Raw genomic sequence first — 13,233 nt, forward strand, 5'->3', positions numbered from 1 at the left:
ATTAAAGGGGGTCAAATCAGGTACAGAAAGAGAAGTAGAGAGGGAAAGAAAGATTGGATTAAGAGAGAGAAAAAAAGACAAAGGAAAAGTAAAAAAAAAACATTAAAAAATTTAAAATTTGACATTTTTAAAATCTCCCCAAAAAATTCAAAACCTGAAGGAATGAGACTCCACACTTGTTATAGTTAATTTTCAGTGCCAGAGAGGTTGATTGACAGTAATGAAGAATTATCGCATTGTTAAAAGGGTACTTATGCAACTAATTTACTATCCCTAAATATTGGCGGCAGGTTTAGTTCGTATCTACCGTGCAAATACAGCAACTTCACACTATTTCAATGGTGAGTCAGACAGCGAAATGTTGTTTTCAAGTCGCTAACAGCAGAGCGGCGCAACCTGGACAGCAACTTTCAGATAGTCACTTTTAACCGTGCATTTGCTCCTCGCCTGAAGTTGCTGTACCATGTACATATAAATTATGGTGACGCCATTAGTCTCACTGTTATTTTGACAATAAATTTGACAGCCCTTGTCTTTTCTTGTCATTTAGATTCTGAACCTAGTTTATGCAACAAAAGACACTTAATGTTCATCAAAGCTGAAAACTAAATAAATGAAATAGGGGGTAGATGAAAAATTTGCAAATCAATTCTACAAGTGTGGGAGTGCTGAAAGTACGTGCCATGTTTCATTCATTAAAAATTTATGCTGCACTAAAGCTCAGAAGAATGTTGTTATCGCCAGATTTGCTATATCTTCAACACCTTTCATTGCCATAATTTAGCTGACTCGAAGGTTTATATTTAATGGGTACCTATTGAAATCCCCGCTCACAAAGTGAAGAACAATAATTTAATAGTTGGGTGAAGAGATGGGGGGGGGGGAAGGGAGAGGAGGAGGAGAGATGCTCTAAAAAGTACCATTTTTTATTTATGACAATATGTTTTGACATTTCTATCAATTACTGAAGGTAATTGGACTTGTCAGAATGAGGCCACAGTTTGAAATCAGCGAAATCTATTAATATCTGCAAAAATGGATAAGAGTAACTGCACCACGTTTTATGTAAAGGAACCAATTTACTTCAGAAGCTCACAGAATGAACCTTTAGTTTTACTTCATAGTGATTCCCGGGCAGGGCAATTGTCAGCACTGAGTCTATTACTTATACTTCTATGAGCAAACAAATAACTTCTTCTTCCTGACAGTTGGCTACTGTTTTGTGAGGCTAATCAACGAAAAGACAGACACAATCAGGATGTGAAAACACTCTCGTGTTTAGGAGTTTCTTTGCATTTCAAGGTTTTACCCATTTCTGTAAACATTGAAATGTGGATGCTTGCTGATCCCACTGAATGTAAGTTACATAAATCAAAATGTATGCTCGAGGTGAACAAATTGGAAATCATTGTTACCTTTCCACGGAACCCATAAAAAGTGAATTTTCTCATTAATAGCAGTAAAAATTCTAAATCACAGTTTTGTCATTGGTATGTGAAGGTTATTCCAAGGTCCCATCCACAGTTCCTCCTCGTCAGATTGTGTCTGATCACTGTGAGATTCAAAAGGCTCCTTAACGTCTTCATTGTCAACAGCTGATTCTTGGTCATCTGTGCTTTTTGCACTCTCGTTCTTTACCTTTACTGTGCTCAGTCTGGACATGCAGCTGTTAGGCCCCATGCTGCTGGAGGCCACAGAACTACTCGATGGCCTTGCATTAAGATTGTCATTGCTGCATGAAGCGGTTGCATTTGCTAATGGATTGTTCAATGGGACCTTTTCTTCTTGCGTCGCTGCCAGTTTGTCTAGTTTCTTAAAATGTTTTCCTACTCTTGCAGGTGAGGTTGCTTTCCCGTTGGTAGGAGGACAACTACGCCTTGTTCTTACGATTGATCCATTTTGAGCAATGTAGATATTACTGCTAATGTTGCTGTGGTTATTTGGGTGCTTGATACGAATCCTTTGTGCTTCCGGTGCACTGTCCTCACCAGTTGAGCTGGTTTCATACTCTCGATCTACAACCAACTTTACTCGTTTGTGGCGAGACCACTGTGTGAGGAAAAGAATATTTTAGAAAGCCTGTTGACATTATTCCATTGAGACCTTTTAAATGTAGTCTGAATTACATAGGGGTTATTTGAATCAAAAGTGGATCATATTGAAGCAGTGCTTAAGATCAATCTTCCTTCGTCAACAACAACTTGCATTTCTATAGCATCTTTAATGGAAAAATGTCCCAATGTACTTCATAGAGGTAGCAGGAAAACAGACATTAGGCCAAAGAAGGAGAAGTTAGAAGGGGTGATCACAGGCTTGATTAGAGGTGAGTTTGAAGGAGGGTCTTAAAAGGTGAAGTGAAATGTGAAGAAGCAGAAGGGTTATGGAGGGAATTCTACAGAGTGGGACCTAGGTGGTTTGAAGGCACAGCCGTCAATGGTGAAGGGAGAGAGGGAGGCACACAAGGCCAGAGGAACAGAGAGATCAGGGGAGTTGTAGAGCTGGAGGAAATGACAGAGATAAGGAGGTAAGTGACTAAGGACAGGGTGATGGGCAAGATAAGGATAGGTTGATAGACGAGCAGAATTTGGTGTCAGATAAGTTACAGTGTTTTGGAAGAGCAGGAGAATGAGAGACCAGCAAGGAGAGCATTGCAGTAATCAAGTATGGAGGTGACGAGGGCATATGAGGGTTTCAGTAGTGGATGTGATAAGCTAGCGGTTGAGGTGGGCAATGTTTTGGCGGTGAAAATGGGCAGTCTTTAATAGAAAGGATATGGGGTCTGAAGTTGAGCTCGGGGCCAAACAGGACACCAAGGTTGCAAACTGTCTGATTCAGCCCAAGACTGTGGCCAGGAAGGGGGATGAAGACAGCTGTGAGGGCACAGTGTTTGTGGTGGAAGCCAAAGATGATGGTTTTCATTTTCCCAATACTTAGCTGAAGGATATTAAGACTCATCTGACACCGGATGTCAGACAAGAAGTCTGACAGCATAGAGGTAGTGGCAGGGTCAAGAGAGGTGGTGGAGAGGCAGCCTGGGTATCATCAGCGTACATGTGAAAGCTTACTCCATGTCTGCGGATGATGTCACCAAGGGGTATCATGTAGATGAGGAAGAGGATAGGGGCCAAGGATGGATTCTTGGGGAAATTCCTGACGTGATGATGTCAGGGTGGGAAGAAAAGCCATTGCTGGAGATACTCTCCGCTATAACTGAATTGGTAAGAATGGAAAATAAAGATTTGAAAGACTTGCATGTTGATAGCGCCTTTCATAACCTCAGGATATCCTAACACACTTCACAGCCAATAAATTACTTTTGAATTGTAGTCAATGTTGTTTTATGGGCAACTGCGGGAGCACACAGCAAGGTTCAGGAATGAATGTTGGCCACAACGCTGAAAGAATTCCCTGCTTATCTTTGAAAAAGTGCCATGGGATCCTTTATGTCTAACTGAACAGGTAGGCAGGGTCTTGACTTAGCATCTGGTATGAAAGACGATGGGCATGATTTTTACATGGAGGCAGGAAGGGAGTGGAGTGGGACGAGGCGATAATTGGACGCGACACCCAGAAGTAAAGTTGTCGGGTTGCGATCTGTGATCGTGACCTAATTGAGGGCAATAAATTTTACTTCCAGGCTTAGTGCCTGGCAGCCAGGCTAATTGACAGGCTGACTGGATGTCTGGTGGAAAGGTCAGGGATTGGAAAAGAGGGAGGGAGGGATCGTGGGCCGTGGAGGACATGGGGGGGGTGGGGGGGTTCTGATGCCGAAGTTGGAGATCAGGTAAGGTTAAATTCGTTCGACATTTCTGGTGCACAAAAAATTAAGTGCCTCAACTATCGCAATGAGGTACAATGCCCCTTTAAATATCGGCCCACAGGCTTTAAGTGGGGACAGGACTTCTGGGTTTCTGTTGAGTGTGCATCCAAACGCGCGTGGGTTAAACCCAGAAGTGGTTGCGTTGGATCCGAGATACGGTCCTGAACCAAAAACAAACTCTTTTTACTGCCCGCCCCCCAACCCACTCGCTCTTGGTGGTTAAAATTACCCCTGACATCTCTGACAATGCAACACTCCCCCAGTACTGAAGTATCGGCCTAGATTTATGTGCTCAAGTCCTGCAGTGAGGCTTGATCCTACAACCTTCTGACTCAGAGGTTAGAGTGCTACAATTGAGCCAACCGGGCACTGGAACCAAGTGAGAACAAGTCCATGGACCTGGACAACAGAGGAGAGGTGTTGGAAGAGGATGGTGTGATTAATCATGCCAAAAGCTGTAGAGAGGTTGAGGAGGATAAGAGATAAGGCACCACAGTCAGAGAATTTCATGGGACTTTGGTTCGGACTGTTTTGGTGCCATGGGAGGAGTGGGTGCCCGATTGGAGCGATTCAAACAGGGAGCTGCAGGAGAGATGGACACAGGGATGAGATGCAACAAAGCTTTCAAGGACCTTGGAGAGGAAAGGAAGGTTTTAGATGGTGTGGTAGTTAATGAGAATGGAGGAGTAGAGTGGATTTTTTTTTTAGAGGGGATGTGGTGATGGCTTTTGAAAAAGTTAGGGACAGTGTCTAAGGAAAGGGAACTATTTACAATGTCACCTAGCATGGATGCAATGAAGGGAAGTTGGGTAGTCAAGAGTTTAATGGGAATGGGGTCAGGGGTGCAGGAGGTAGGTCTCATGGGCAAAATGAGCTTGGGGAGAGTGTGGGGGGAAGATGGCCGAGAAATCAGACAAACATGGGTTCAGGGCGAGAGTGGGAAGAGGACAGGGGCGTTTGGCTTATGGACAAGGGAAAAGGGGAAACAGCAGAGGAAGCTAGATGGATGACTTCACATCTGTAATATATTAGAAAAACTTTCACAATAAGATAAGCGATAAGGAAATGTTACGACACTGAACTCATCAAAATTTTATATATTTATGATTTCCAAACAAGGTAATTCCACACAGCAATCTTAGAAAACCAACTACATGCAACTATAGTGGACAAAAGTGCTCTGATAATGTCATCCAAAAAGACTCTACTTGGTTCAAAATAAACATGCCAACACAATGTTAAGTTCAGTAGAAGAGGTTAGTTCAATATTCTGAAAAAATAATCATACTGATCAATAAAAACAAAACAAACCCAGTTGCTCAAAAATCTGATTCTAATACAGCTGTTCAATTTCGGAGAACATGTTATAAGTGCATTAACAAAAGTCACAGCAAACATTATAATCCAATGTTATCAACTCATTGCTTAAACAATCACAGCAATCAGCAAAATGCACTCTTAGAAAGTGTTTTTGAACACCTGTAGTTCCTTTAAAATGATGTTCCTGATTCTGACATTTCTTCACTCTCTTCTTCTTGCAGAGCTTCTCCATCACCACTGCATTCGTTATATTCTGAAGATGTTCCTTTGCTTAATCTTTCATTCTTACTACCTGCATCACTCGCTCTACTGTTCTCTGATTCTGAACTTTCTGTTTGATTGGAAAGGGCCACACTTGTCAAACTACGGCTCATGCTACTTCTGCCACTAATGCCAGAACGTTCAGTACTCTCACTATGACTTGACTGACTGGCATTGCTTGAACTCTGCGCACCTCCTCCAGTACTAACATTCTGCTCATCTGCCAACTGACTATTAGTGCTCATACTTCTAACACTGTCGGATGCATTTTTTTGACTGACTGTTGTCCTGGACATTGTTCCATCACTCATGTCACCAGATTCATCTTCACTGACCTTGCTTTCAACATCTTCATCCTCTGCTTCGGGGGTGGTGTCTTGGTCTTCGTCCGATTCTTCCTCAATAATATCCTCAGATCCACTGGCGAATGTTACTGATGAGCTTACACTTGTTCCTCTTGCTGAAAGTGTTCCACGTGAACTACTCTTACTACTTCTTGTGGCAGATGTTCCCCTGCTACTTCTACTTCCTTGAGTTGACAGGCTTGACCTTTCTCTGGAACTACTTCCATCTGATGTTTTCTGACTGACATCACTATCTGCCATCAAACTACTTTCTGTTGCTATTGATGTACCCCTGCTGATTACACTTCCTTGGGACTCTGTTCTTGAACTTGTCATTTCTGTTGTTGTGCTAGTGGCAGCACCTTCATCAAATTCATCTGATACTTCGTCAAAACTACGAGATGTGGATTCGATTTTAGATGACGTCCTCGATGCTGAATCTTGACCTTCTGTATCAGACGCTCTGCTCTGTGAAGTCTGTCTACTTCTAGAACTAGACTTTTCAGAGGTTTCACTTTTGGACTCTTCATCAGAATCAGTCTTGTCCTCTTCATCCTCCTCTGATGCTGCTTCCTCTGACTCAGATTTGGCGTCGTCTTCTGTTGCATCTGATTCATCATCTTTTTCTTCATCAGAGTCCACTGTACTTTCATTCGTTTCGTCTTGATCTAGTGTCACTTTAAGGTAGTCTTTATCTTCAGTTTCTGATTGTTCAACGCTGCTTACTGACAAGTCATCTCCAGACCTTTTGGAAGAATCGCTTTTCTTCTTAAGGTCACCGCTATCTTCCTCAGAAGCATCGCTCTTTTCCTCATCACTCTGTGCCATAACACTAATTGAGACTTGTGATTTCTTTTCTTCCTTTTCAGACCCACTACTTTCATGAGTCTTGGCTCCATCTTCCTGTTCACTTTCAGCAATTGAAGTCTTACTGACAGAGCTTTGTGATTTACGCCTGGACTGTAGCTGTTTGGAGATTTTGATACCCTTCAACATTTTGCCCATTTTCTTTTTTTCTGTTGGCTTATCTGTTGTTGACTTCTGGAAATAGTTTCCATTAATGACCACACTTCCTGAATCACCACTTACCACACTATCTTGGCTTTCCACATGACGTGCAGAAACAAGTTTAGCATAACTAGAATCCTTGCTACCACCTTTTACTTTCTGAAGTATCATAGGAAATATTTTTGCTTTCTTCCATCGAGAGTGATACGAGATGGAAGGCTCCGCAAGCTGCTCTCTGCCTGCTTCTCCTTTGCTGGTATCTGCTGTTAATTTACTAATCTGTACCACACTCTTAAGCTTTTTCTTTCCCTCTCCACCCTGAACATTCCCTGCTTTCTCCACAGCCGCTGAGCCACTTGCTTGTTCTGGAGCTTCACTTGGACCTACTGCATCACCCCTTGATGTCCCTGCATCAGCCTGATCTCCTACTTCCTGTTTTGTACCTTTCCTAACAGGACTTTTGCTTTGATGCATTCCCTGAAATTATGAAAATGGAACAGAATTAAAAACTATATGTAGAATTATTGTGGATGAACAAAGTACTTCATTTTCAGACATGACACTCCATTCTGTTAGTCACGGAAAGAAAGAACATGCAATTGTATAGTATCTTTCACATCCTCAGTGTTACCCAATGCGCTTTACAGACAATGAATTACTTTTGAAGTGTAGTCACTGTGCTGTTATGTAGGTTAATGTGGTAGTCAATTTGCACACAGCAAGGCCCAGTGAACAGCAACGCGAGAAACGATCAGCTTATCTGTTTGGTGCTGGTTGAGGGATCAATGGGAGTTGGAGAACTCCCATCTTCCACCAACTTGTCTCTCTAATGCAGGTGCTCTTAAGAAGGGTAGAGAAAAAAACAATTGCTTAATGATATGATTTCTTACCACAAACTAAAAATTGGGTTACCATTGAGAGAACGACCAATGTCTATTACTGACAGCAGCTGAATTACACCAACATGTTGAAGAATTTAGAAAGAATTAAAAAAGTTTAAATGTTCTGAACATGCTTAGTAATCAGGTTACAAGAGGGAAAAGAAAAGAGGCCATGGGAATTGTGTAGTATAGTAGGTTAGCACACTGTTTTTCTACCTCTAGGCCCTGAATCAGAATTCAGTCTGCTTCCTAAGATGGCCATCTCTTCTGTCTCTGATAATCAAAAAAAAGGTAGATCCAAAATTTAGGACCAAGTCTGAAATTAAAGCAGGAAATTAAATTGTGGAGAGACATGGGGCTCAATTTTGAAATGATGGCAGATTGGCAGCGGGGGGGTTGAAGGTGCACGTGGCAAAACCGCATAAATTTCCGACGCAGTCGCATCGTAATTGATGGTGATTAAAGTTCTCTCCAGGTTTCGCACCCGGCAGCTAGCCTGATTGACAGGCTGGCTGCCAACAGGAGCTGCAACACGGGCAGGGGGGGGGGGGGGGAGAGTGAGAGCGAGAGCGAGACGTCATCCGGCACTGGAACGGAAGATCGGGAGGGGGGGGGAGAGGGGGAGAATGGGGTGGGGGGTGAAGTGGGGGACATCAGGGGGTGAAGTGGGGGACATCAGGGGGGTGAAGAGGGAGAGATCGGGGGGACATCGGGAGGGGGTGAAGAGGGGAAGATCGGAGAGGGAGACATCAGACATTGGAGCAGGGTGGAAAGGTAGGTTGATTTTGTGTTTTAACTTTGCGCAATGGTTTGTTCTTTAATTTATTTTGTTTCTTTTTGCCTGATCCGGCCCTTCACGCCTGGTTTCACCAGGTGTGAACCAGAAGCCGTGGGAAAGCCACCCAGGTAAGTTAAAAATCGTTCTAACTACCTACTGAGTCACAAGTAAAGTGCCTTAAGTACCTCAATGAAGTACATTTGGCTCTTCAACTATCATCCCGTCGGCTTTAATTGCCGGCGGGACTTCCGGATTTGGGACGCCCGCGAGCTCACAGTGTGTCCGTGGGGAACTTGGAAGTCGGCGGGTTGGAGCTGGCTTCCGAACCCGCTCTGCATTTCTGCAATTTTCGCAGCCCCCCACCCCCAACGCACCCGCAATTTACATGTAAAATTGAGCTTGTGCTTGTAGCAGGACGTGCTGGAACAAAGAAAATGTGGCAGTAAAGGAAAGCAGGCTGATTGATGCTAAAAACACAGCTACACTTTATGGCTGACTTCTAAATGGTTTGCAACATGGTTTGAAAAATAAAATTGTTCACCTTTTTATTCCCAAAATAAAGTGTATTTATTTTTTTAAAGATAGGAGTTAGTTTGCTCCTGTGAAGAAAGCTCAACCGTGCGACTTATGTTGAGGGTATGTTCGTAGTTAAAGCATTTAAAGATAAGTTTGCCCTTAAAGGTAAAGGAGGTGAAATTGTGAAAATGGAAAATAATATAGTGCAAATTTGAAATAATTTTTTCCTCTGTAAGAAACCCTTTCCTATAGTTGATGGGGTGGGAGATGCACTGGAGTTCATGGTGGAAACTGAGATTAGTAATGAAATTGTGGCCATTAAACCAAAAGAAACCCTTGCTGTGCTTTAACATTCACAGGACCAGAATACATCCAAGAGTACTTAAGGAGATTGTAGTCCAAGTGTCAACGCTGTCCCTGAATTGTTTTTTTAGCTCATGCAATACATAATACCACAAGATTGGAAAATAGTTAACAAGGTCTATTTTAACTCTCTAAAATCGGGCGGTAATGGCCTCAAACTGGGGTCGGCAGACTTACCACCCCGTTAACGCAGATGACTGGCCTACTGCTGGGCGGATGAAACACCTGCCCGTTTCAGATGGTAGGCCCCTTTTAATATGCAAATTGGGATCCTATGACATTCATAGGTCCCCGATTGCCATTTTAGGATGGAACTGGTCGGAACTTTTGCCATTTGCTCATTGACCAGTTTCACTGGTGATGGAACCAAAAAGGTACGTTTTAAATTATTTCTGTGGGGCTCAGAGAAGCAGGAGTGCTCCTCCTCGTTGCCCTGAGAGCATTAGGAGTCAAGCACATTGTGTGAGACTGGAGTCACATGGTGACCAAACCAGTTAGGTCTTGCCAGTTAGGGATAGTAGGTTTCCTTTTCTAAAGGCTACTAATGAACCAGTTAGGGTTTTACAATAATCCAGCAGCTTCCTCTGCCCTTTCATGGTGCCAGCCTACGTATTTCCAGACTTACTGAATTCTGTCTCACAACTCACCATGGTGGGATTTGAACTCTCAACCTCTGGGTTGCTAGCCCAGTACCATAACCACTAGAAGCTGGATACTGAGATTAGCTGGGTAGGTTGAATGAGTTTATCTGATTCTTTTACTATTATGTTATCCATCAATAAGAGAAAAGAAAATGAGTAATATTTCAGATATTTTGTAATGGTTGAAATGCCGATCTGCATTAAAATTAATGTTTTAGTTTAATTAGGAATATATATCAACAAAATAGTACAAATGTACATGCCTGTAAAATACAGAAAATACCGATATTTACATCATATCCTATGTCAATTATTGCGCATCGACAAAAAACAAATTATGGTCTGCATATTTTCAGCTGAATAGGAAAACATAACTTGAATAGTATCTCTTACAAAATAGACGACGTTTCCTAGTTCAAAATGTTCTTCATCCGTTAAAAGCTGCAAAAGCAATACATTAATATCTAAATGAAAACAAATCTGCTGTATATAACTACCTCTGCATCTGCATTAGATCCCTGTGGACTATAATAGTAGCCTCCATCATCTTCCATCACCATCTCTCCATAGTCATCATACATTCCGGACGGGGAGATTAATCTGCGGCGACTTCCATATTGTGGTACTTCATACCTAGAATTGGTGTCAGAAGTTGCTGGGTCACTATTTCTTGTTTCAGTAAAAAAAAAACTATGAGATATTTAAACTTTCAGTTTTAGTCAGCACGATGATCACCAAAAGACGGCGGATGCAATCGTCCTCACTGAGGGAAAGTTAATGCTTATTTAGGGCTTAGAGCAGATGGCTAATCCTACTTTTGCAAATGTTACTGCAAATTCTAATTTTCTAGTGTTAATTAATCACGTGTGTGGTGCATTATTGACCATGAAGTAAACTTTCACTAATTAAATACCGTATCATCCAACCTGCAATTTTGTACAACTTTTTAATCTGATAAGCATATATGCAATAAACAACACTTAAAGTAGGATCTAATATCATCTTTCTATTAGATAAATACTTCCGTCCTTTGTAAGAAATATATATCCCGTCTTGCAAAGCTTCAGACATTTGGCTAAAAAGCGAAGTGCGATCTTTACGTCTGTGAGAATACAAAGGGAGCCACAGGAAATGATACGCCTGACATCAGGCAAAGTGATTGAGAATATTGCAGAGATAATAAAACTGTGAAACAGACACATTTATGACCAGTTGTGATAAACAGATAACAAAAGTCCCAAGGCATAATCAAAGACTCAGAACTTGGACACAGACCGATCCTGTTATATTAATTGCTGGAGCTTTGTTCAGTTAATTAGGTAACCTTCGTGATTGGCATATACAGGATGAGATATCTTAAACGTCTGCATCTGAACAATCAAAATGCACAGAAAGATAAGGGCATGTCATAGTCTACATGGATTTTAGCAAGGCTTTTGATAAGGGCCCACATGACAGATTGGTCAGAAAAGTAAAACCCCATGGGATCCAAGGGAAAGTGGCAGGTTGGATCCAAAATTGGCTCAGAGGCAGGAAGCAAAGGGTAATGGTCAACAGGTGTTTTTGTGACTTGAAGGCTGTTTCCAGTGGGGTTCCACAAAGTTCAGTACTAGGTCCCTTGCTTTTTGTGGTATATATAAATGATTTAGACCTAAATGTAAGTGGCATGATTAAGAAGTTTGCAAATGATACAAAAATTGACCATGTGATTGTTAGGAGGAAAGCAGTAGACTGCAGGAAGATATCAATGGACTGGTCAGGAGGGCAGAAAAGTGGCAAATGGAATTCAATGCACAGAAGTGAGATAATGCATTTGGGGAGGGCAAACAAGGCAAGGGAATACACAATAAATGGGAGGATACTGAGAGATGTAGAGGAACAGAGGGACCTTGGAGTGCATGTTCACAGTTCCCTGAAGGTAGCAGGACAGGTAGATAAGGTGGTTAAGAAGGCATAAGGGATACTTTCCTTTATTAACTGAGGCATAAAATGTAAGAACAGGGAGTTGATGCTAGAACTGTATAAAACACTAGTTAGACCACAGCTTGAGTACTACGTACAGTTCTGGTCACCACATTACAGGAAAGATGTGATTGCACTAGAGAGGGTAGAGAGGAGATTTATGAGGATGTTGCCAGGACTGGAGAATTTTAGCTATGAGGAAAGATTGGATAGGCTGGAGTTGTTTTCATTGCAACAGAGGAGGCTGAGAGGTGATTTAATTGAGGTGTATAAAATTATGAGGGGCCTAGATAGAGTGGATAGGAAGGACATATTTCCCTTAGCAGAGGGGTCAGTGACCAGGGAGCATAGATTTAAAGTAATTGGCAAAAGGATTAGAGGGGAGCTGAGGAGAAATGTTTTCACCTAGAATGTGGTAGGGGTCTGGAACTCACTGCCTGAAAGGGTGGTAGAGGCAGAAACCCTCAACTCATTTAAAAAGTACTTGGATGTGCACTTGAAGTGCCGTAACCTACAGGGCTACGGACCAAGTGCTGGAAAGTGGGATTAAGCTGGATAGCTCTCTTTCGGCCGGCACGGACATGATGGGCCGAATAGCCTACTTCTGTTTCGTAACTTTCTATGATGTCCTTCCCCCATAAGATAGATAGAATAGACAACAGCTAACACCATAGAATAGATAAAGATGTCTGGAACAACGGGCACCCTGGTGGGGGGGGGAGGGGGGAGATGTCCGGGACAGATGACATCATGGGACTAATGTCATTAAGCTACTAGAAGCTATTAGAAGCAAATATGCTTAAGAATGATACATAAACTGAGGCACTGTCCCACTACAGTAAGATGCAGCTTCCCGGGACGGCGGAGGTCCACACACCCGATGAACCAGGCCTGAACAGCTTGAGATTTCCTAGGGACAGGTTGTACCATCCTTGTTTATTTGATATAACTGTATTAGAACATTGTTATATAAATACTTGTTGTTTGGTAACTGCATTAGAACATTGTTCTTGTGTTTATAATAAAGTTTGCATGTTCGGTTACACTCGTGCTTGCATCATTGTGGAAGTTATTATTAAGAAGGATTAACAACCCTTGGTAGCATTAATAATAGCATATTTCCAACATTTCTGGCGTCCATGGGAGGGCTCGAGTTTTAAGTGATTGTAATACGTAAGATTTATTATAGGATGACTCCGTAGTAAATTAGACGTCTGAGAGGAGTGTACAGTTATAGCTAATTCCTCTGGAGGATTGTATGGTTGGAACCGAAAAGCCGTGACCGATTCCTCAGTTGAGATACAGATATATATATATATTTATGGAAACCATGGCAAAG

General features: G+C 42.1%; 1 protein-coding gene across 1 annotated transcript in view; it reads right to left on the reverse strand.

Annotated features, from left to right (window-relative positions):
* Positions 1-1,473: 1,473 nt before the first annotated feature.
* Positions 1,474-13,233, reverse strand: part of pcdh15b (protocadherin-related 15b) — a 591,688-nt gene continuing 579,928 nt past the window's right edge. The window contains exons 35-36 of the mRNA XM_068002764.1: positions 10,430-10,565; positions 1,474-2,049 (exon numbers count right to left, since the gene is read on the reverse strand). Coding sequence (XP_067858865.1) covers positions 1,474-2,049; positions 10,430-10,565 — 712 coding nt within the window. The remainder of the gene's footprint in view (positions 2,050-10,429; positions 10,566-13,233) is intronic.

This window comes from Heptranchias perlo, chromosome 21 (assembly GCF_035084215.1).
Source record: "Heptranchias perlo isolate sHepPer1 chromosome 21, sHepPer1.hap1, whole genome shotgun sequence".
NCBI lineage: Eukaryota > Metazoa > Chordata > Chondrichthyes > Hexanchiformes > Hexanchidae > Heptranchias > Heptranchias perlo.